Genomic DNA, 21,355 nt, shown 5'->3' on the forward strand with positions numbered 1-21,355 from the left:
ACTGCTTACTGTATTGTATATTTTGCATCCAGTATGAGGGGATTTTTTACTGAGATAACACATGCAGACACTTGGGTGCGGTCTGACAAAAACATTTTAGTTCACTATATTAAAGTAAAACATAACCTCTAGTACATGTATGTAATAAAATTCTAACAAATGTGTTGTTTGTGCAGTATACGAATAATGAATGTTAAGAGTAAACTACATGTACAGAGAGAATATTTTCATCAGTTGAGATGGAATGTTTCATTCCACAAGATGCAGCCTCGCCTAATTTAATGGAACTGTCAACAAATGCAAACAAATTCTCCATACATGTATTTGTTTTATATAACTTACTAACAAGAATGTTTGGATTTGGCATCCAAAATGCGGGCATTTTTACTGCTGTGTTGAATGCGTGCACACACTTGGTGCAGTCTAGCGTGCAATAGTTTAAAAAAAAGATGGGACATAACCACAAGCAATAAACATTGCAAATAGGGGACCTCCTATTGTCCCGCTTTTGTTTGTACTTTTTGACAACAGCTCCCAATGGTTATGTACACACTTTCCAACTGGGGACCTTTACCCAACTTGGGCCCTATCTTTTGTTCCATGTAGACCTGGATTGATACCTATCCAGCCCTACACCCAGACTGGCTTGAAAGGAGGAGAGATGGCTCTGGTAGGATGCACTATAGTGATGTCCTGGGTATAAAGCTATACAATGCAACTAAAGTTTCAACTAACGTTTGTCCATTCTTTTACCTGATTTATGAAGATGAAATAACATTCTTCATGTCCTTAACTACACTTTTTGATGGGTCAATAAACAAAATATTCATAGGTGACATTATTCCAGAAAAAGTATTAAAAAGCTCTGTGGGGTCCAGTGAGTACATTACATGGACTATAACCCACAAAGGTTCCAAGTGTAAGTTGAATACTAAAACATTTTTTACAAAACATTTTGCCAAGGAAGTAGCAGGGGGTAGCAGGGGACCTTTATACTCAGGACTCTGGTACATGTAGCACTGCACATTGGAGTAGTCCACTGAAACCCATCACCAAACTACCGTACCCCTCAACCAGGGCCCAATTTCATAGAGCTGCTTAAGCACTAAATTTTGCTATAAGCAAAACAATCCTTGCTCAGTAAAATCAGATTACCGGCCAAGACTCCACTCTCCATTCTTCAGAATCTGCAGTGGGGTTCACTGAACTCCAATAGACCGTATTGAATAAACCCTTTTTTGCTATGAAAGTCGCCATCTTGTAGGTCAAACTGTATGCACGTCTACACGCACACATCAAAGAAACACGCAGCACGCAGCATTCCTGGTTTGATTTCTACACACATGCACACACTCGCAGACGCCATCTTGTAGTGGTTCTTGGACGCGTGGACATGTTTTGTACACAAAGCACGGATTGGATATTTTTTCTTTCCAGGACGAACGTGTGCAGATCATTTTCCACGTTCGTCCTGAAAAAAAAATATATGCGCACGATCAACTTTGCGATGCATTCGTAGTATAGTGGTAAAACGGAATAGAAGGTGACTGAATTATTACGGACTAAGAATTGAATTTTAAACAATTTTAGAGATTGCGGAGTGGATTTCCTGGACCATTTCCTAGGTCAATTAGAGTTCAAATAACACGTAGGGCCTATATTTGCTAAATTTGATTAAAAAACGAGAGATTTACAAAATGCCAAAAGTCAAAACCCCCCCCCCTTGTTTGTGTTGCGTTCGGCTATCGTCTCTGTGAACCTCATAATCATATACTCATGAGTCTAGACAGTCATAGGTTGACATGTCTCACAACACTGTGTCAGTGTTGTGAGACATGTCAACCTATGTCTATATTATGAGTATATCATTTTTTTATATGAGGTTCACGGAGACGATAGCCGAACGAACCTCTCAACCCCTCAACTCAAATAAAATAGTTCTAATTTTCTAATTCTATCTAATGTAGTGGCCTTAAAAAACCCTAACTTGCAATTGCATGACTTGTTGTCTTGTGTGGTGTGTAGTAGAACTGTGTAGGCTACTTTCATGAATCATGGGTAACTTTCCGTATGGCGCCACCACTTTTTCACACATTTTTACAAAAAGGGACATCTCATTCTCATTGAGGTTAATTAAATACAATATTATTTCATATCGAATGAAAAAGTGGTGGCGTCATACGGAAACTTTTCCCATAGTTGAAAATAACAATCCGTGTGATACACACACCCAACATTGAAAAAATATACATTACATGGCATTACAATTGCAATACAATGTACATAACACTGACAATACACGAAGTGTGTCAGACGACAGAGCAGACGAGACCAAGTTTTTACTTACAAAACTGGAGCGCTTCGACATATCCTTTTTATCCATATTTGTTGGCTCTTCGAGATTCAGTTGTAACTCAAACGCTTGCCTCAAGTTGAAGTTCCAAAGTACTGTCCGTCTGCTTCAAAAAAAATCTGTGTAAAACCCACATATACGGCAAACTTTGACATGGGAGGATCCCATTTTGACGATTTTCAACTCTTCATATTTCGCCATCGGATGTGTGAGGTCATGACCCTGACAATCAACCAATCACGAAACCCGAAATGCCCGTGGAGAAATCGAGCAAGGTGTTTGAAGGGCGACCTCTACGTCATACTTATCATCTCTCAAATTCTACAAACGTAAACAAAATGGGCTGAAGGGGCGGGGCCCGGGCGATGTGATCCTCAAATGTTATAAATCGAGCCCGAGTTTGATTAATGAATGACTCAATTGAAAGTAGAGTCTTGGTTTAATCCAAATAGTTTACCTGCAACAATGTAAACATATCTCACAATGAAAAGAATCTTGTCTTTGTTCAGTTATTATGGGCACTTCGAATATGTTTACCACAATATTATGGGGTCTGCAATATTGTTGATATTATTAAGGTATAAGATTAGCCAGATCGTTTGTGCCAGTTTAGGAGACTAAGAGTAACCAAAAATGCTTGTAATTATGCGATCTATATAGCCCGTGCCCCTTCCCTTGTGCCTCACCATAAGCTTCTTTGTGCACAAACAAGGCTCCATTTTCAGCCCTCTTGTTATACCATTAAAGGAACACGTTGCCTTGGATCGGACGAGTTGGTCTATTAAAAGCGTTTAAAACCGTTTGTTATGAAATGCATATGGTTAGAAAGATGTTTTAAAAGTAGAATATAATGATCCACACAAGTATCACTCGAAATTGCACGGTTTTCCTTTTACGTCGCGAACTATCACGGTCGGCCATTTATGGGAGTCAAAATTTTGACTCCCATAAATGGCCGACCGTGTTAGTCGATAGAGTAAAAAGAAAACCACGCAATTTCGAGGCATATTTATGTAGATCATTGTATTCTACTTTTACAATATCTTTCTAACCATATACATTTTACAACAAACGGTTACAGAACGATTTTCAAAGACCAACTCGACCGATCCAAGGCAACGTGTTCCTTTAAATTTGTAAAGAAAATCTGCTTTGGGTGTAAAAACTAAATACATTGACTGCAAGTTCTTAGAAAAAGAGTTTCAAAAACACTGGTATTACTATGTAACCTCATATTTTAATTGCCAAAGTTTTAATCTCAAAATTCCAGATTTCAAATAGGGAGGTGAGGGAGACACAGACATAAATGGGGGCTAGACATACTCAGAAACATAGAGGGGGAAAAGCCGTATCTCTGGTTTTTTTTTGTAGATATGGCATGATACCCCAAAGTACCAAGATCCACAAAATGCACAGCACATAAACGCGCAGGTCTCCTTTTTGCAATTTTTTGTGTCAAAGTGACATGCACAAAAGGTGGAATAAAAAAAAAGGCATAAATGGTAGACGCGCATTGATTGGAGGTGCGTAAACTTATAATGTACCATCCTTTTGTGCATGTTTTTACACCCAAAAAATGGCAGACAGGAGACGAGTGTGCTAGTGCGCTGCACGTTGTACAACAGGTCTCTTGGCCTGAATAAAAAACAACTGTTTGATGTTGTCATAAAAACACAGTACATATAAAATATAAAAGTTGTTGCTTTGTGAAATAAAGTCAGTGTATCCAATAGTCATGGTTTCCTAAACAGGTTTCCACATCTTATTATCACATTATTATATCTTATTTTAAAAGTAGTTAAAAATAGTACAAGTGTAATTATAGCATGTGCCACTACGATTGAAGTTTGATTTCAAAATAAATTACATGGATATCAAACCTCTGAGAATTTGAGCCTTTATTTATAAAACAATATCAAATAAATTGTCTACTTGTGATAAACCCTAAAATGGTTCTTTATTATAGCGTGAATTTTTTAATGAGAGAAAAGTTGACCAACATCATCAAAACAAAATGCAGCAAACATGTGATGAAGTTCAATCAGTGTAGGAGTTACTTCTAATACACATTTATTTATCATCGGCTCATAGGATTAAAGATGTCACTATCATATGGCAAGTATACAGGAGTTACAAAGCGGTATCTTTTTAAAGAACGTCCAGAACGCTCGACTTTACATTTTGATAGCAACAATTGGCCAGAAGGCAGGTGTAAAACGATCACAATTTCGATCAAACTGCATCTGCATTGCTGTCTCCATACCATGAATTCTTGCACAGTCTTTTCCATATAGAACCTGTTTAAAAAAAAAAAATCACAAAATAAATATCGGACAAGGCAAAAACCGTCGACATTTTATACCACAAGCTCCACTGAAAAGTGCAAGTTGAGAAAATGAGATTGGGTTGAACAAATATATAGAGCGGGATTTGAACCTGCAACCCTCCGGATAAACGTGTCGGTGCTCTACAAACTAAGCTAGAATCTGGCTAAGTTGATATCTTTATTAGTGGTCTCCCTATTTTATCAATATCTTTGCCAGTGCGAAGCCAATCAACCTGTTACTGCCGTTTAGCCAGGGATCACACTAAGTTGATGATAAAACCTGGGGAGCGGCAGCAGAGGGATAGAGATGCAACTTTTTATTTCAAATATCAAGTAATAAACCATAACAGGAACTGACTCGGTAAAATTAATTTGAAAAAGGAAGACCGCCAAAATGGGTCCAGATAGCGTAGTTGGTTGAGCACCAGCATGTTAATCTGGAGGTCGCAGATTCAAGTCCTGCTCTAAACAATTTTTTTTGTACAACCCAAAATTGTTAACAATTTACCAGGTCAGTTTTCCTTGAGGTTTATTACTTGACAAGTGAATTTAGACAAGGCTTTGGTGTCAATGCATACCTTCATTTCTTTTCGTCTCCCTTCATCTGGTCTTTCCACTGGTGCCCTGTAGTCACTGCTTTCCATTCTGTGATTTTTCTTCTTTTTTCTCTCATTTCCTTTCCTCTCTGTATTTGCTGCTTGAGCTTTCGCTTTATCCCTTTCCTCTCTAAATTTTTGTGATGTCTTAAAAAAGTCTATCATTTCTTGGCTCATCTCAATTTCCATACTCTCATCATCACTACTTCTTTCCTCAGCGGGATATTCATCAGGGTTATTGAATTCACTCTCATTGTAATGATGACCTCTTGCATGTGAAAAAGTGTGATGGTAATAAGGCGACTGGTCTCTGTGCTGATTACCAGTATTCCAGGACGGTAAGGGTCCACCCATAACTGGATAACTTGTTGAGTAACTGGGGTAACTATAACATTGATTTGTCATAGATGGGTAATTGAAAGCTGGATGCCTATTTCTAAGCATCACAAGGTACGACTGCATCCATGATTGCATCGCCGAGTAATGTTGCCAATACCTACAAAATAAAGAAATGGCTGTTACTGTCCAATTTGTAAATACTCAGTCAGTTTTATTAACAAAACGTTTGACATTTCCACCATTTTGGGAGTCAATTCCTTTTTTTTGTCTTTTTGTGTACATTTCACTATCCATCCATCCATGGTTAAGGTTTGTATGTAAATCCACTCCGCTTCATGCAACTATTGCAAGTGGTATGGGATGGGGCCAAATATATAGCCTTGGAACGGAAAAGTTATCGTATGGCGCCACCACTTTTTTGTTCGATATGAAATAATATCTAACTCTAACTTTTACCTCTTCCTCAAAATGAGCTATCCATTTTTGTAAAAATTAGTGAAAATGTGGTGGCGCCATATGGAAAGTTATCCATAGCCTTTACCTCAGCTGGAATTGAGATCATAATAATATTGAATATGTGGTAATACCACCATGGAGGTAGAAATAGTATGGAGGAAGGAAAAGTAATACCTACCTATCATATTGTGGCTGATAATACCATGGGTGATTCAGATGCATTGGGTTGGTGTTTTCTTCTTTTCCAAATCCATCCTCGTCTGTAATTAGTCCAGCATCCATAATCATCAGGATTCAGGTATACAGTCGTTTGACCAGTTCTGGATCACTTTTTGAATTCACATTGTTTTTTGTTGCAATCTCTTTGATATCTTAAACAAAAAAGTTTATCAGTTTACCTAAACATGACATAAAACTCACCAAGTATTCACTGACAAAAAAAGGTTAGTTCTTTTGAAGAGGCTTTAAGAAAAGTATTGTCACCTGTTTGACCAGTTCAGGATCAGTTGAATCTATTCTGAATCAGTAGAGTGCCCTTTATTGCAAACCCAAACTCCCATTCATAAAACTGTCTCTCAAGGACACAAAACTTCAGAGGTGTGTTGGCATGGACTTGGACTTCATTTGTTTAGTGAATGTCATGCAAGTGTCTTCAATAGCAGCGCAAAAACCCAGTGACAAAACCACAAAACAACAGCAAAGGCAAATGAAAAAGTGAAGCGAACGTAAAAAGCATTATCGACCCCTCCAAGTTTAAATTTCAAAAAAAAAAAAAAATCTAAAAGAATTTGTTGAAGTAATGTTTCTCAAAATCATCTGAATAAACTTTCTACTGCAGTAGTATGATTTTACCATACTTAGTAAGTTAGTGCGGCACCATTTGATGCAATGAGATGTTGAGTGATCCCGAACTGGTCAAGGGTAAGTTGCCCCCCTAAAGAAGATTTTGGTAACTTCGTCTCCTCAAAAAAACAAGGTGTCTGCACAGTATTTACAGGAATGTTTTTTTACACATTTTTATCATTTTACATAAATATTTTTTGCCCCGGCACTCCAATTCTAAAGGTAAGAAGTTTTAACAGTGTTTTTCAACCAACATTTTTACACAAAAAAATGATAAATTTCGCAGACAACCTTCAGGAAAACAGCCATAATTTATTTGCTGATGATGTTTGGCACCTAATTTGGGGTTTGTTGGTTTAATGGGTGTTAATCTTCACATTTATCAACAGAAATTGGTAATAATGAGAAGTGATATAACTATTTGGTTATTGCAAAGTTGAAGTGATCCCGAACTGGTCAATGATCCCGAACTGGTCAAATGACTGTAACTCAATTGAAGCATCTACAATGTAGAACAACATGATCATGGTTTATCAATTAAAATACTTCTTCACACAGGGCATTACTCAAACATTAATAAAGCAGGACAAGTTCCAAAAGGAACATTATATCTCACATTATCTACAACTAGTACTGGGCAAGGAGACACACACTGTACTGGGGTATGATACCGCAAAACAAAACTTGTTGATACCTCACCATGAATCGCTCACCATGTGACTCTCCATGTGACACCACATGTGACCATGCAATGCCTCTATGTCCCCATTAAACCGTCCCAACTACAGTTGGGGCGTCCCAACTTGTAGCTGGGATTGCCCATTAACTGTGTATACACTGTCCCAACTATGGTTGGGACGCCCAACTTGAACACCCAAGTTGGGACTAGTCCCAACTATAGTTGGGGCGGTTGTCAAGTTGAGGTATGGCATGTGTATATAGATGGGCGTCTTTGGCGCGGTTTCTTTAGTTGAAAAGTGATTCCAGTGAAAACAATCATCTCAACTGATCACAATGCCTTCACAGGTTATCATGGGTTGGATTCTGGATTATCTGGGTGAAGTATTTTGGGAAGAATTCAAGGAACAAAGCACTCTTGATTATGATGCCAAGAGAAAACTCTTTCAAGGTATTTAATTTTTGTTTAAATTTAATTGAGTAGAAAAGTATCAATTTCATAATTAATTCTCTCGAGTCTTGATTCTTTTCTTGTCGCATGCCACTTCCTTCGTCAGTCAACGCGACGTCAGCTGATCTGACAAAGTGCAGCAGAGCTGCCAACTCTCCCTGCATTCCCCAATGCAGACACTAGGTAGTTCCCTCTAAAATATTCTATGTTTTGATTAACAAACTCGAAAATTTGTCTGGATTAACAAATTCGAAAATTTGTCTGTGTCTTTGAATCGTGATTTTTATATTATTAATATATAATAAATACTATTTAAATTAAAGGGGATAAATAAAAATACTTCAATAGGGCTACATTTCTTTGATAAGTTGAATTTTTGCTTCTACCTGCATGTATTTACACTTGCTGCAGACTTTTTTTTTTTTTTTTTTTAATGAATTTTGCAGCCTAGTGAATTTTGACCAGTGAATGCTAAACCAGTAAAATTTAACACTCCTTTTCACCGTTAATTTGAGATTCAACAAAAGTGAATCAGCCGGGTGTTGAAATGAATGGATTTTTGTTGAAATTGGTCTAGAAATATTCATTGTTTTTCTATCCTAATGCAAATTACAAATAAAAGAGATCAAATGATTCCTTTCATTGAAAGTTTCAATTTTAATCATCAGGCATACTGTGTCAGAAAATGAAATTGGTAGTAGGCAGAATAAGATTAAGAAACTTCTTGGTACTTCTGGTGCACCTGGTCGACGGCCGAGATGTCAAAGCCATTCATAAAGATAACCAACAAGACACACCCCTCCAAGAGGCCCTCGGGTGTTTCGAATTGGTCATGTCCGACTTGGAGTGTGATTGCACAGAGAATGAGGTTGAACAGTTTCGAGACATCATGAAGGAACAGGTATGGGCCCAAAATGTAAAACCAGAACATTCTAGCTAGCTTATTGGCTTATAATTTTAATAAGCAAGAAAGGGCTGAGTTACCAGTTGCAGTTTACTTATTGTATGGTACCTCGGCAGGTAACCTATTTTTACTAAGCAAATTACTAAGCTTTATTTTTGATATTTTAACTCCAAGGCCGTGATTGTATGCTGTAGATCAAAAGATTTTGACAAGGCCCATCTTGTGTTCCTGAATTTATTTGGTGAAACTGTACAAGAAGATCCTTCAAAACCAGACTCAAGGACAAGGGTAAGTGAAGGATGCTGTTTCAGACCTTGAACTCCGCTCTTGAAGGGGCACAGCCATTTTCCTCTAATAACGGGCACTTCTATGGGGAGGTTAACAATGAAAAGGGGTTAAGGTCTGGTTAGAGGTTAGAGGTTAGAGACGAGTGGTTGACTTGGCAACAAGAAGTATGAAACACAAAGGGTAAGATCAAAGGTTGAAAAGGGAAAAAAAGGTACTTAGTGAATGAGACAGACTAAAATGTGGGATATCTTTGGACAAAAGGAGAAGGCATAGACAAAACTTTTAATTATGTCCTTCTTAAATGTACAGACCATGGGGTTGAATGGTCTGAAGGCGCCTTGTCCACAGTTTCTAGCATTCTTGTTTTGTCTAACAGGTCAAAGTGCAGCGGCAGCTCCAGTCGTTTATCAATGACAAGAAAGTCAGTCAGGGATTCCTGGATCTCCACTCTTATGAGAACTTCCTACAAGAAGCAAAGACATTCTTGCAGAAGATTTACAGCACATTCGAACCTCCCATATTACTCTCAGTAAGTCAAATAATTATTTGATATCTGAAATAAAAAGTCGCATCCACTAAAGGTAGCATGATCCCCTGGCTGCTGCTTCCCAGGTTGTATTGTTTGTAGTTTTGGTGTGATCCCTGGCTACATGACATTAAACGGTAATGGCTTCTGACTGGCACCCCCAACAAAGACATAATTTCCAAGAACAGGGTAAGATGATGCATAGAGGTCATAGACTAGGAATGTGTGTGGTGTGCTTTTTAATAGTTAGAAATAGGAATGAGCCTTGAGGAGGAAATGGGCAACCTGTTGAGATGTATACAACTTCTGGGGGAATACTTAAGCTAATGGAAAATCTTCTTAATCATTACAGAAGTAAGTTGAAATAATAATAATTGATAAAATATTATTTTATTTATTTACAAGGCACAAAGGAAAGCTGACCAGCAGAAATCAGGAATAATTGATGCAATTGATGACGACATTTCTTTGTCGTCAAAGGCGGGCACATCTACAAGAAGATTCTCTCAGCAAAAAGGTCAGTTAAAATAAAATTTAAAATTTTCAAATAATTATAATAATAACAAGTTCTTATATAGCGCATTTCACATTAACCGTATCAATGCGCTTAACGTTAGTGCCCTGGTCAATGGGTCAATCAAATTTATCTTATTTAGCTCCCTGGGCAGTATACAACCTGGGCAACCGAAGCGCTCAAAAGGCTTTTTCCTACAAAGTTTCAATCTCTACTCTAGCATGACCCATTTATACCCTTGGGTGAAGAGAAGCAGTTAATGGTAAGTATCTTGCTTAGCAGAGTGTGGATTCAAATCCTTTTCATGATATTAGGCACATACAGTAATTACATCGTTAAAAGGTGGCAAGGTACTTTCTGCTCTACCAACCAGGCTCCTAGTGGATGATACCCTTGCCTACATCCTTACTCGAGCTCTTATGTTTATGATATGACCAGCAGAGTGTGTGTTTGCATCCTGTTCTAGACAAATTGTGTCCTTAAACAAGATACTAACTTAACCATTATTGCTGTGTCCTTCCGATGGGTGTAAAGCCTTAGGTCGTGTGTGTTTGCGTAATGTATGTGTAGGAGAACCCGGTGTACTTCATCCAGGTAGTCAAATAACACTTCTCTGAGGTGTTTTAGCTGGCATCTGTCCAGAGGACCAGCGTAGAAAAATTTGCGCTGTTGCAGTAATTCTTTTTTTTTAGGTCTTGGGAAGCCACCACGTAGCCTGTTGGACAGCCATCACAGAGGTGATGACACATCAAACGAGAACAGGTCGCCAACTTTCGAGACTAAAGACAACAGTGGCACCTCGAAGGAACTGAGAGGAATATCACCTCGCAAGAGAAAGTGTACTGACACCAACACCGAAAAGGGGTACGACGCCAATTTCAGCAAAAGTTAAATCAATTGTTAGTTTTAGGTTGTATGAATATAAAATGAATATATTTTGTTTAGATTGGCTGTGAAAACCTATTTTGTTATTATTATTGTTTTCATTATTTCATCTTATCACAGCATTCAAAATAAAGATAACATTTTCCTTTGTGCCAGTAACTCCTCGAGTCGGGCTATGTCCCATAGCCTTAGATCTCAAGGGTATAGCGCAGGATCCTCGCTGTAACAGATCTACCCTAACATTTATCCTTATTTTATCTAGATGTTTCCCCAGTGCTTTTGGAATGGTGCAAAGGGCTCCAACAACCACAGAACTACTTTCACTTTCACTCCCTAAATCTTACATACAAAGTTCCCTGGCCAGGTCTTGGTCAATTAGAATAGAATGGATAAACTGTCCCGAGTGTTAATGAACGTAATTTATAATAACCCTAGGAATTCTGGTTTGTAGGGTGCTCTAAGACTCCTTTATTTGTAACACCTCTTAGCGTGTACACCTTAGCGGAATTGAAAGCTGCTACGCCTTCACTAACAGAAAAAGACTGGATGGACATCAGAACAATATCTAATCTGTTGGTGAGTCACAACTTGAAATGAATCAATCTTTGTTCCCATCTCGGACACCAATATGTAGGTCAGCCCTTGTACTCAATAAAATATTTGTCCAAGGGCAAAATGTCATACCTGAACTTTGTTACTGAACTTAAAAAATTTCTTAAAACTGAGTTTTCCTTAAGCTTAGGCGATATCAATTTATTTTAATCACAATATATCGCTGACAATATATCGCGATATTTGATGCAATGGCGATTAATTAAATTAGACATCATCAGTCTTCAAACTCCCAGTGAAAGTTGTAGAAGAGACAGTCATAGCATAAGAGAGGTGTTCTAATGACCTATTCTTCTGGTTTTACTCCAAACCTATGGGGTGCAAGATGTCTCAGCTAGGAAATACATCGCAATATTGCGATACTTAATCGATATCACGATATATTGCGACATAACGATATTTTGATTAAAACCAAATAGATCCGATATCAAAATCGTTTTCCAAATTAGTATCGCAATATTCGATAATATCACGGTATCGCCCAAACTTAGTTTTCTTTTTCCAGGATTCCCTTGTGTCTGTTTGTTTCTGGGGCTCTTTTTGTCACTATTCTCTTTAATGTCTGCTGCCCCCAGCGTCTCAAAAGTCTCCCATCACAAGAGTCGAACTGCCTTTTTCCTTTATCTAACTATTTATTTATCAACATTTCCTCTAAGAACTTTTTATTTTTCCAACAGCAAAGTGACTCCAAAGAAGAGAGTACTCCGACAGTGTCTACTCAAAGAAGGTATGGGGCAGCCTGGTCACCAATGTCCATTTCATAGCACACAGAAAGACAAGCAACTGGGCACTGGTTGGGTCAATGTTTGCATGGTGTAACTTTCAGCCGTTTATAAAATACTTTCTTTGGCTTATCAGTTCATTTTGTTCGGAAGTGATTCGGTGCCTGTCGTTTTTACAGTTTTTTAATGGAAAGGGGTTTTACAGGGCATATTTTCCAGCACCTGGGTGAAACGGGGAGTATCACGATAGGTGCCTGCCTCACAACGCTACACAATGGAAAGTCCAGTAGGATAAAAATATCAGCCCCTGGATGTCAGCAAAACAAACTAGGAAAATCTAAAGTTGTTTTGGACGCTAAAAAAACATCCACCCTGATTTTGTCCAAAATAAAAATCCTGATAAGGATGTCATCAAATGCGAAGTGGTTAAAGTGTAAAGTGTTGACGTTCAATTTTCTGCGTTGTGTTTTCATGTTTTCATAGGGGAAGATCAATCCAGGACAAGAAGTACACTCCGAATAGAAACCAGGTTCCGGATAGGCGATCATCACCAGAGAAAGCAGAAGACACCAAAGATGATCTCATGTCTTTTGGGTCTGGTTCTGACACAAGTCTTCACTCCCACAGTAAGTTTGTATCTGTCTACTACTCGGTATCAAAGGTTGACTTGGCCTTAACATATGATGTCACAATTCGAGGCCTTGAAGCACCTGGTGTGATCCTGTCAGATGTACCTTTGACCTCACATCAATTCACACGTGTGTACACATTGCACTTGATTACATGTTATGTATAAAAACATTATGCACTCGCAGCAGCAGTGATCAGAAGTATAGTTAAATATACATGTAATGTAGAAATTGAAAGCTTAGGCCACTGCAAGTTTATTCACTGATATTATTGGGCCTGTAAGACAAAAACAGTTCTTGCAAATAAAGAAAGGGAACATACTCATCTGGGCTTATTCCTGGGCAAAGTCACCATTGGGGCTCAAGCAGTGTGTAGTGCACAGTTGACTTGAGTAACCATTGGGGCTCAAGCAGGGTAAAGTGCACTGTATAACAATTTTGATATTTTATTTTTCAAGTGACCTCCCCAACCCGAAAGTCGCCGAAAAAACACCATAGCCATCGCAATCATGGTTTTATGCAGCTGAGTAACAAGAAGCAATTCTGGACCCCTGAGGAGTGTGACCTGTTGAAGAAAGCCGTTGCCCACTTTGGCCCAGGCAAGTGGTCTCAAATGAGAAAGGCATACGATTTCAACGGGCGGACCAACGTCAATCTCAAGGATAAATGGCGTAATATGGTAACAAATGAGGAAGTCTGATTTGTAGGAGTTTAGTACTATTACTTTGTTAAAGGTTGCCAACAACCCTTGCCCTCTTGTTTACAGTTCTTAGTTGGGTTTTCTTGTTAACTTTGTTTATCTATATAAAGTTTTATATAAAGTATGTAAGTTTTATCATAGTGATAATGCAGCGCATTTTATAAAACATGTAGTGCCCTAGTCATTGGGTCAGTAACATTCCAGCTCCCTGAGGAGTATATAACCTGGCAACCTCAGCGCCACAAAAGCTTTTTAAAACACAAAATCCATCTCTACCCTTGCAGCTACCTTATTATACCCGTGGGTGAAAAGAAGCAACTATAGTGGAAAGCATCTTGCTCAAGGACAAAAGTGTAACGACCAGGACTCGAACCCTAACTTCGATGACTTAACCACCAGAACTTGAATTTGATGATCTTTTTCATGTTTTCTGCTGATTACTGGTTCACCAGAGCATTAACTTTCAAATAAAATTGAATAAGCTTGGTGAAACAAAGCAATGGACACTATTGGTAGGTACTCAAAATAGTTGTTAGCATAAAGTCTTGGTATAAAAAAAAACATTGCGAGAAGGTTCCCTCAGAAGTAACGTACATGTACAGTAGCTTTTGAGAAGAGGTAATTTTTTACTCAAATAAAAAAACTTTGGCTGAAGTCTTTTAATTTTAAATGCATCTAAAAGCACACAAAGTAATGCAACAAGAGTTTTTTCGTTTCATTATTCTCTTGCAAAATCGATAAACAATTTATCCTATTTTTCCCAAGTTTGTTATTTAATAAAAACCAAAATTAATATTCTTTATCCCGATGCAAATATAATGTTGGTCTTTGAAAATGGGTTTGCCCTGGTGTTCCTGGTTTGGTCGACAGCATATTGCGCCACAGCACCTTGTAAACCAATAAGGGTTCATACTTCAAAACAAAGCTCCACATGCCTTTCCGGACAAAATACTGGGTGCTTTGATACCTCTTATAGGGATGTGATAAAGCGCTATTATAATTATTATTATTTACAATTAGAGTTATTATTAAAGCTAATTGCTTTATTGTTTTGGGTACAGAATAAAATTAGACACTTTACGTTCACAATTATTCACCACAAGTAAAACTTTTAAAGGTCTCAGCCAAATCATATTTCAAAATTCAAGAATGAATTTACATTACAAAACAAGCTCTCTCGGAAGTAACATAGTTTTTTAGAAAGAGGTGATTTCTCACTACAATATTAAAAAAGCCACGCCTGAAGTCTTTAGTTATGATGTGAAAGCACACAAATTTGTGCTTTTTCTTTCATCATTCTCTTTCAACTTTTCACAAATTTTCACAGATTTGTTACTTTAATCATGTTAATTACTATAACTTCCTCATAGTTTCACATGTGTCAAGGGAATTACAAATCGTCTGCTCAGAACAAGGTCATTAGTGCAATTTGTATGGGTTTGATTAATTCCCTTTGCATATTTTGGAGCTCCTGGTAATATTGAGGTTTAATGATCAAAAGAGTAAAATCATGTGACTCGAATAATAATAAGTTTTGTACGATTCCAAATAGACAGACATAATAATGTGTAAACAAAAATTCAATAAAATGGTGCCAAATCAGTACAGTTACGATGGTCAACGGCCCCAAGCTGTGGCCCCTGTCTTTGCTCATTTATTAATTTATAAATTTATAGTTTTTTATCTATTTTTATAAAACCCTGTATTTTTGTGTTCAATGTGTTTAAAGGGTGTACCAATAAAGAAAACTTGTTTTGAGAGATTCAAATCGACTGACAGACTTAATAAATGTGTGTATTATAAGTTTTTGTTTTTTCGTTGTGAGTGGGTTGTGTTTGCCAAATATATCAAGGTGAGCCGCTTATTCATTGTGTAAACATGTCGGTAACGGAGATCGACCACTGTCGACTTGTCTTAGCCATCTGTCAACAGTCAAGTTGCCCAAACAGTTGAGTTGTCTGAACACCTAACAATTGTACTGTATGCATCCCCAGCAGACTTGTTTATACTAGGTCATAATGGAGGCTTAATTCTTGACAATGTTCAAATATGTTCATGTTGTGATGTAATTTCTACTTCCATTGTTGGCATGTACATGTTGTATGATCTTATTCATTGGACCCATTGTATTAATTCTGTACATTAACGGCTTACCAAACCATTTGGAAAGTAACATTATACAAACACATCAAAATGTATGCCGATACAGGTCAGTAAATAATGTAGAAGATGCAGTAAAGATTCAAGAAGACTTGTAAAGATTTCCTCCAGAAATGGTCAGAAAAATGGTTGCTACATTTTATTGCTGGAAAATGAAAAACTATGGATCAGGCAATCCACACCTCAAGTACCATATGGGCCAGACAAGACAACCTTTGGGCACAAATGACACAGAGAAAGACTTTGGTGTGTTAATATCCAACAATTTAAAGCAGAGCACACAATATACGAAAGCTGCACTATAAAAAGGGTATGACAACCTTTGGGTTGTGAAAAGATCGTAGCACATAGATAGCTTTTCAATTCTGTACAAAACATAGCTGCGATGAAGTAACCCTCCTCCTGACTGACGCCCGTTGGAAGGAGGGTTACGTTGTCGCAACTACACAAAACCCATAACTTATAAACCACATTTGGGATATATTGCATTCAAGCATGCAAGATGGAATTCTAGATTATTCGCAAGTGAGTTAAACTGCTGCGAATAATTCGTTGCGTATTTGTGACGTCAACATTCGTATCGCAGTCGCATTTGCAGGAAGTATGAATCGGGCTTAAATAAAGCCCATTTACTACACTACATGCGAGTAGTCCCTCGGCTTTACGTGTCTTGGTCTTATAATGGACCCTACCGAATATCTAAGTTGAAGTAGAAGTAGAAGTGCGAATGCGAAGTGAATTTGATGTTAATTTTATGACATATTTGAACCGGGCTTAAATAAACCGGGTGTGGATGAAACTTCTTCTCCCAAAGGAAAGAGAAGAGTCACAAAAATGATTGGAACAATCTAAACTCACAGGAAATACTACTAACTATAGTATACATAATTTTAACATAAAAAACAAGCAAGACAGTCACACACAGTGACAGTGTCCAAGAAAGAGCCTGATTTGATGTGAACTGAAATAGAAGAAAAATACGATAGGTGGAAGTAATTAAATTCTCTAAAAAAATAAGTAAGTAATGTAAACAAAACACTAAACAGAATGTTAAGTTGTTGAGTTGTTGGGTTAGGAATTTTAGTCCACACACAAAAAGATGTCAGAACTCGGTCCTCAGAGTCAGAGTCAGACTCAGTCATTCATGACTCAGCAGAATAACTATATTGCTATGCAACGTTTTAATTAATTAAATACTATACCTTTACATTAAAGCAGGACATGGGATAATTTTCCGTACGTCGCCACCTGGCCCCCAAGACAAGACAGTGGACACACATCAGACGATAATATCGTGTGATGATGATATTTAACGGTGGGGTTACAGGGCGCCACCAATGATTAGTTGTTGTCCAGTTGGTACGCATTGGACCACCACTGATTGGACACGTGATTCCATATGCAGTGACTAAAAGCTACCGTGGGTTTGTTTTGATTGGTCTGAGGTTACCTCGGTTGGCCAATCAAAACACAGATATGGAAAGCTTACTTTCGGTCGTCCGGCCACACGTGTGTGGTATGTATACAGTACATTCATGGTATGGCGTGTCAAACGTTGCATTATTCGATAATGTACAATATATGTGCGATGTTTCTCATATATATGCGATAATTGTCACATATGTGCGATATTCATTTGATGTATGCAATAAATGTAATATATATGCAATAAATGTAATATATATGCAACAAATGTAATACATATGCAATAAATGTAATATATATGCAATAAATTGTAATATATGTGCGATAAATTGTAATATATGTGCGATAAATTGTAATATATGTGCGATAAATTGTAATATGTGTGCGATAAATTGTAATATATGTGCGATAAATTGTAATATATGTGCGATAAATTGTAATATATGTGCAATAATTTGCAATATATGTGCGATAATTTGCAATAGAGATGCGATAAGTTTTAATATATGTTTGATAATTTTGTAGTATATTATATGCGATCATTTGTATGCGATGTTTTGTGACGGTATACATATGCGATAATTTAATATACATGTGCGATGTTCGTTCTTATATGTGCGAAAACGGAATTGTGGGATATAGTACGCTTCCTGTCCACTTGATCCCCGTATCCGTAATGTTTTAGATCGGGCCAGACTATACTCTGGACGGTATAGTATGGTTCCTATGGTTCAATGAGATTGTCGTAGGGTTTATAGTGATGGTCAGGGTACGAGACTCGAGCAGCGTATTTCCGAAATAGCCAGCCAGCCGCGTATTCGGATAATAGAACACATACAGTACAGGGAGGTGACAAAATGTTGCATTTTGCTCAAATCTGAAGGTGAAGATCTGTTTTACTCGAACGAATTCTGCAATATTAGCATAATTTAGAATTTTTAATTGATAATATGTCAATTTCATAGCTTCACATGATTAAAAAAATAATTTTTAAAAAGTGAAAAACATTAACAAAACGTCAAAAAATGACCCGCAAACGAAAAGGCAAACATTTTTATTTTGTATTTTTTGCATTTTTTAATATGTCAAAAAAACATCACTGTGAAATACAAAACCATAACTTGAAAAGAATTTATACCCTTCGTTAAAACAAAACATTTAATTTGTAATCCAGAACTTTCAAGACTAATATAGTGGGCGTATCAAATTTTGGAGCTGGGTAAATTTGGTTCACTATCTAGTGGTTAATTAACCACAGTTATTCTGACGCCATTGTCAATGTACATTCCGCCCAATTACATAGACGGTGCACTTAAACACAATTTGAAAAGAATTTGAACCCTTCGTTAAGACAAAAAGTTGCTTTCTTGTTCCAGAATCTTGAAGGAAGATAGACTGGACGTATCAAATTTTGAGCTGGCTAAATTGGTCAACTATTATTGATTCTGCAATAAAAAGAAAATGTTTGTCTTATCAATTACTAAATAAATTGTTTTATTGTTCGTAAGCATATACTCTTATGTTTGAAAGAAAAACACTTCTATTTCCAGGTGACTTTAAATCGTAGAACAGTTAAAGTTAGTAAATTACCGAGCTATATCTGAAACACTCATGATTGATTATTTTTAATTGTTGTCAATAAAATTTAAAAGTTCTTGTGCTATAAAAATTCAACTGTGTCTTGTTTGCAAAATCATTTTTCAAATTTTTTGAATCTTAGTCATCACATTTATAGTTATGTCAGCCGCGAGCAAAAAGTGGTGACACCCTTCGATAAGACAAACAATTTCTTTAAACATTTTCTTTAAACATTTTCTTTTTATTGCAGAATCAATAATAGTTGACCAATTTAGCCAGCTCAAAATTTGATACGTCCAGTCTATCTTCCTTCAAGGTTCTGGAACAAGAAAGCAACTTTTTGTCTTAACGAAGGGTTCAAATTCTTTTCAAATTGTGTTTAAGTGCACCGTCTATGTAATTGGTCGGAATGTACATTGACAATGGCGTCAGAATAACTGTGGTTAATTAACCACTAGATAGTGAACCAAATTTACCCAGCTCCAAAATTTGATACGCCCACTATATTAGTCTTGAAAGTTCTGGATTACAAATTAAATGTTTTGTTTTAACGAAGGGTATAAATTCTTTTCAAGTTATGGTTTTGTATTTCACAGTGATGTTTTTTTGACATATTAAAAAATGCAAAAAATACAAAATAAAAATGTTTGCCTTTTCGTTTGCGGGTCATTTTTTGACGTTTTGTTAATGTTTTTCACTTTTTAAAAATTATTTTTTAATCATGTGAAGCTATGAAATTGACATATTATCAATTAAAAATTCTAAATTATGCTAATATTGCAGAATTCGTTCGAGTAAAACAGATCTTCACCTTCAGATTTGAGCAAAATGCAACATTTTGTCACCTCCCTGTACTGTATGTGTTCTATTATCCGAATACGCGGCTGGCTGGCTGTTTCGGAAATACGCTGCTCGAGTCTCGTACCCTGACCATCACTATAAACCCTACGCCAATCTCATTGAACCATAGGAACCATACTATACCGTCCAGAGTATAGTCTGGCCCGATCTAAAACATTACGGATACGGGGATCAAGTGGACAGGAAGCCATACTATAACCCACAATTCCGTTTTCGCACATATATAAGAATGAACATCGCACATGTATATTAAATTATCGCATATGTATACCGTCACAAAACATCGCATACAAATGATCGCATATAATATACTACAAAATTATCAAACATATATTAAAACTTATCGCATCTCTATTGCAAATTATCGCACATATATTGCAAATTATTGCACATATATTACAATTTATCGCACATATATTACAATTTATCGCACATATATTACAATTTATCGCACACATATTACAATTTATCGCACATATATTACAATTTATCGCACATATATTACAATTTATCGCACATATATTACAATTTATCGCACATATATTACAATTTATCGCACATATATTACAATTTATCGCACATATATTACAATTTATCGCACATATATTACAATTTATTGCATATATATTATATTTATTGCATATATATTACATTTATTGCATATATATTACATTTATTGCATACATCAAATGAATATCGCACATATGTGACAATTATCGCATATAATATATGAGAAACATCGCACATATATTGTACATTATCGAATAATGCAACGTTTGACACGCCATATCATGGTGGATACGGTACTTGCTTGGTATAATGATGGTGTAGAATTTGTGCGTGTCTCTATGAGAGGTCAAAGGTCAAACAACACGCCAGTTTTTGGCCGGTCTCTGGCGTTATTCACGAGCCTCGAAGGCTACATCAAAATTATTAAAGGGTGCGTTCGTTTACCTTCCCCGGGTCGACCCCGGTGTGTGTCGTTTTCTTTTTCCATTATACGAACGTGTGCAGATATCACCCACGTTCGTCCTGGAAAAAAACCCGCCACACACCGGGGTCGACCCGGGGAAGCTAAACGAACGCACCCATCCGTAGACAAGTGTCTTTTTGTTAACGGTGGTGTTACAGGGCGCCACCAATGATTAAGTTTGTCCAGTTGGTACACACAACCAACCCGGACACACACAGGCATTGGACACACAGCATCAAAATAGACATAACTAATCTTTCAGACACACAATTATTTTGTAAATGAGAATACTTAAATACACTGCATCAAGCTGAAATTTCAATAAATAATTACTTTGCACTTTCTGACAGCACTAATGTGGCCTGTTGTGACTTCCTCTTTTTTTTTTTTTTAAGTGTAGGGCCTACGGGTAGCAAATTAATTCCAAAAGGGACCAAAAGATCACAGAACTGTAGACCATTGACTCTCAACAGTATCCCATCAAGAAAGGACAACATACATCAATTGGTTTTTTTAATATAGTTCTGTACAGTTTA

The 21,355-nt window shown here is 37.0% G+C and overlaps 3 protein-coding genes across 4 annotated transcripts in view; 1 reads left to right on the forward strand and 2 right to left on the reverse strand.

Annotated features, from left to right (window-relative positions):
* Nucleotides 1-2,546, reverse strand: part of LOC139935931 (protein diaphanous homolog 2-like) — a 44,102-nt gene extending 41,556 nt beyond the window's left edge. The window contains exon 1 of the mRNA XM_071930573.1: nucleotides 2,348-2,546. Coding sequence (XP_071786674.1) covers nucleotides 2,348-2,383 — 36 coding nt within the window. The 5' untranslated portion in view covers nucleotides 2,384-2,546. The remainder of the gene's footprint in view (nucleotides 1-2,347) is intronic.
* Nucleotides 2,547-3,570: 1,024 nt separating this feature from the next.
* On the reverse strand, nucleotides 3,571-17,296 carry LOC139936641 (gem-associated protein 8-like). 2 transcript variants are annotated; one of them, XM_071931497.1, is made up of 4 exons: nucleotides 17,185-17,296; nucleotides 6,249-6,441; nucleotides 5,258-5,771; nucleotides 3,571-4,650 (listed from the first exon to the last, which is right to left on the reverse strand). In XM_071931497.1, exons 2-4 carry the CDS (start codon nucleotides 6,356-6,358, stop codon nucleotides 4,528-4,530), a joined length of 747 nt encoding a protein of 248 aa, XP_071787598.1. In that variant the 5' UTR covers nucleotides 6,359-6,441; nucleotides 17,185-17,296; the 3' UTR covers nucleotides 3,571-4,527. The 2 variants fall into 2 exon arrangements, with proteins under 2 accessions (XP_071787598.1, XP_071787597.1); XM_071931496.1 differs by lacking the exon at nucleotides 17,185-17,296 and having other exon boundaries at nucleotides 6,249-7,259.
* On the forward strand, nucleotides 7,828-15,626 carry LOC139936588 (telomeric repeat-binding factor 2-like). Its single transcript, XM_071931427.1, has 11 exons — nucleotides 7,828-8,042; nucleotides 8,711-8,943; nucleotides 9,121-9,234; nucleotides 9,611-9,763; nucleotides 10,166-10,277; nucleotides 10,967-11,138; nucleotides 11,648-11,735; nucleotides 12,449-12,498; nucleotides 12,977-13,119; nucleotides 13,581-13,801; nucleotides 14,107-15,626. Exons 1-11 carry the CDS (start codon nucleotides 7,928-7,930, stop codon nucleotides 14,128-14,130), a joined length of 1,425 nt encoding a protein of 474 aa, XP_071787528.1. The 5' UTR covers nucleotides 7,828-7,927; the 3' UTR covers nucleotides 14,131-15,626.
* Nucleotides 17,297-21,355: the final 4,059 nt, after the last annotated feature.

This window comes from Asterias amurensis, chromosome 4 (assembly GCF_032118995.1).
Source record: "Asterias amurensis chromosome 4, ASM3211899v1".
Classification (NCBI taxonomy): domain Eukaryota; kingdom Metazoa; phylum Echinodermata; class Asteroidea; order Forcipulatida; family Asteriidae; genus Asterias; species Asterias amurensis.

Bases quoted from the DNA above. Each gene is read 5' to 3' on its own strand.
- LOC139936641 (XM_071931497.1), bottom strand. From the start codon at position 6,358: ATGATTATGGATGCTGGACTAATTACAGACGAGGATGGATTTGGAAAA. The intron at 5,772-6,248 runs GTAGGTATTACT...TTTATTTTGTAG, and splicing joins TATCAGCCACAATATGATAG to GTATTGGCAACATTACTCGG. The intron at 4,651-5,257 runs GTATGCATTGAC...TTTTTTAAACAG, and splicing joins GGAGACGAAAAGAAATGAAG to GTTCTATATGGAAAAGACTG.
- LOC139936588 (XM_071931427.1), top strand. From the start codon at position 7,928: ATGCCTTCACAGGTTATCATGGGTTGGATTCTGGATTATCTGGGTGAA. The intron at 8,944-9,120 runs GTATGGGCCCAA...TTTAACTCCAAG, and splicing joins GAGACATCATGAAGGAACAG to GCCGTGATTGTATGCTGTAG. The intron at 12,499-12,976 runs GTATGGGGCAGC...ATGTTTTCATAG, and splicing joins ACAGTGTCTACTCAAAGAAG to GGGAAGATCAATCCAGGACA.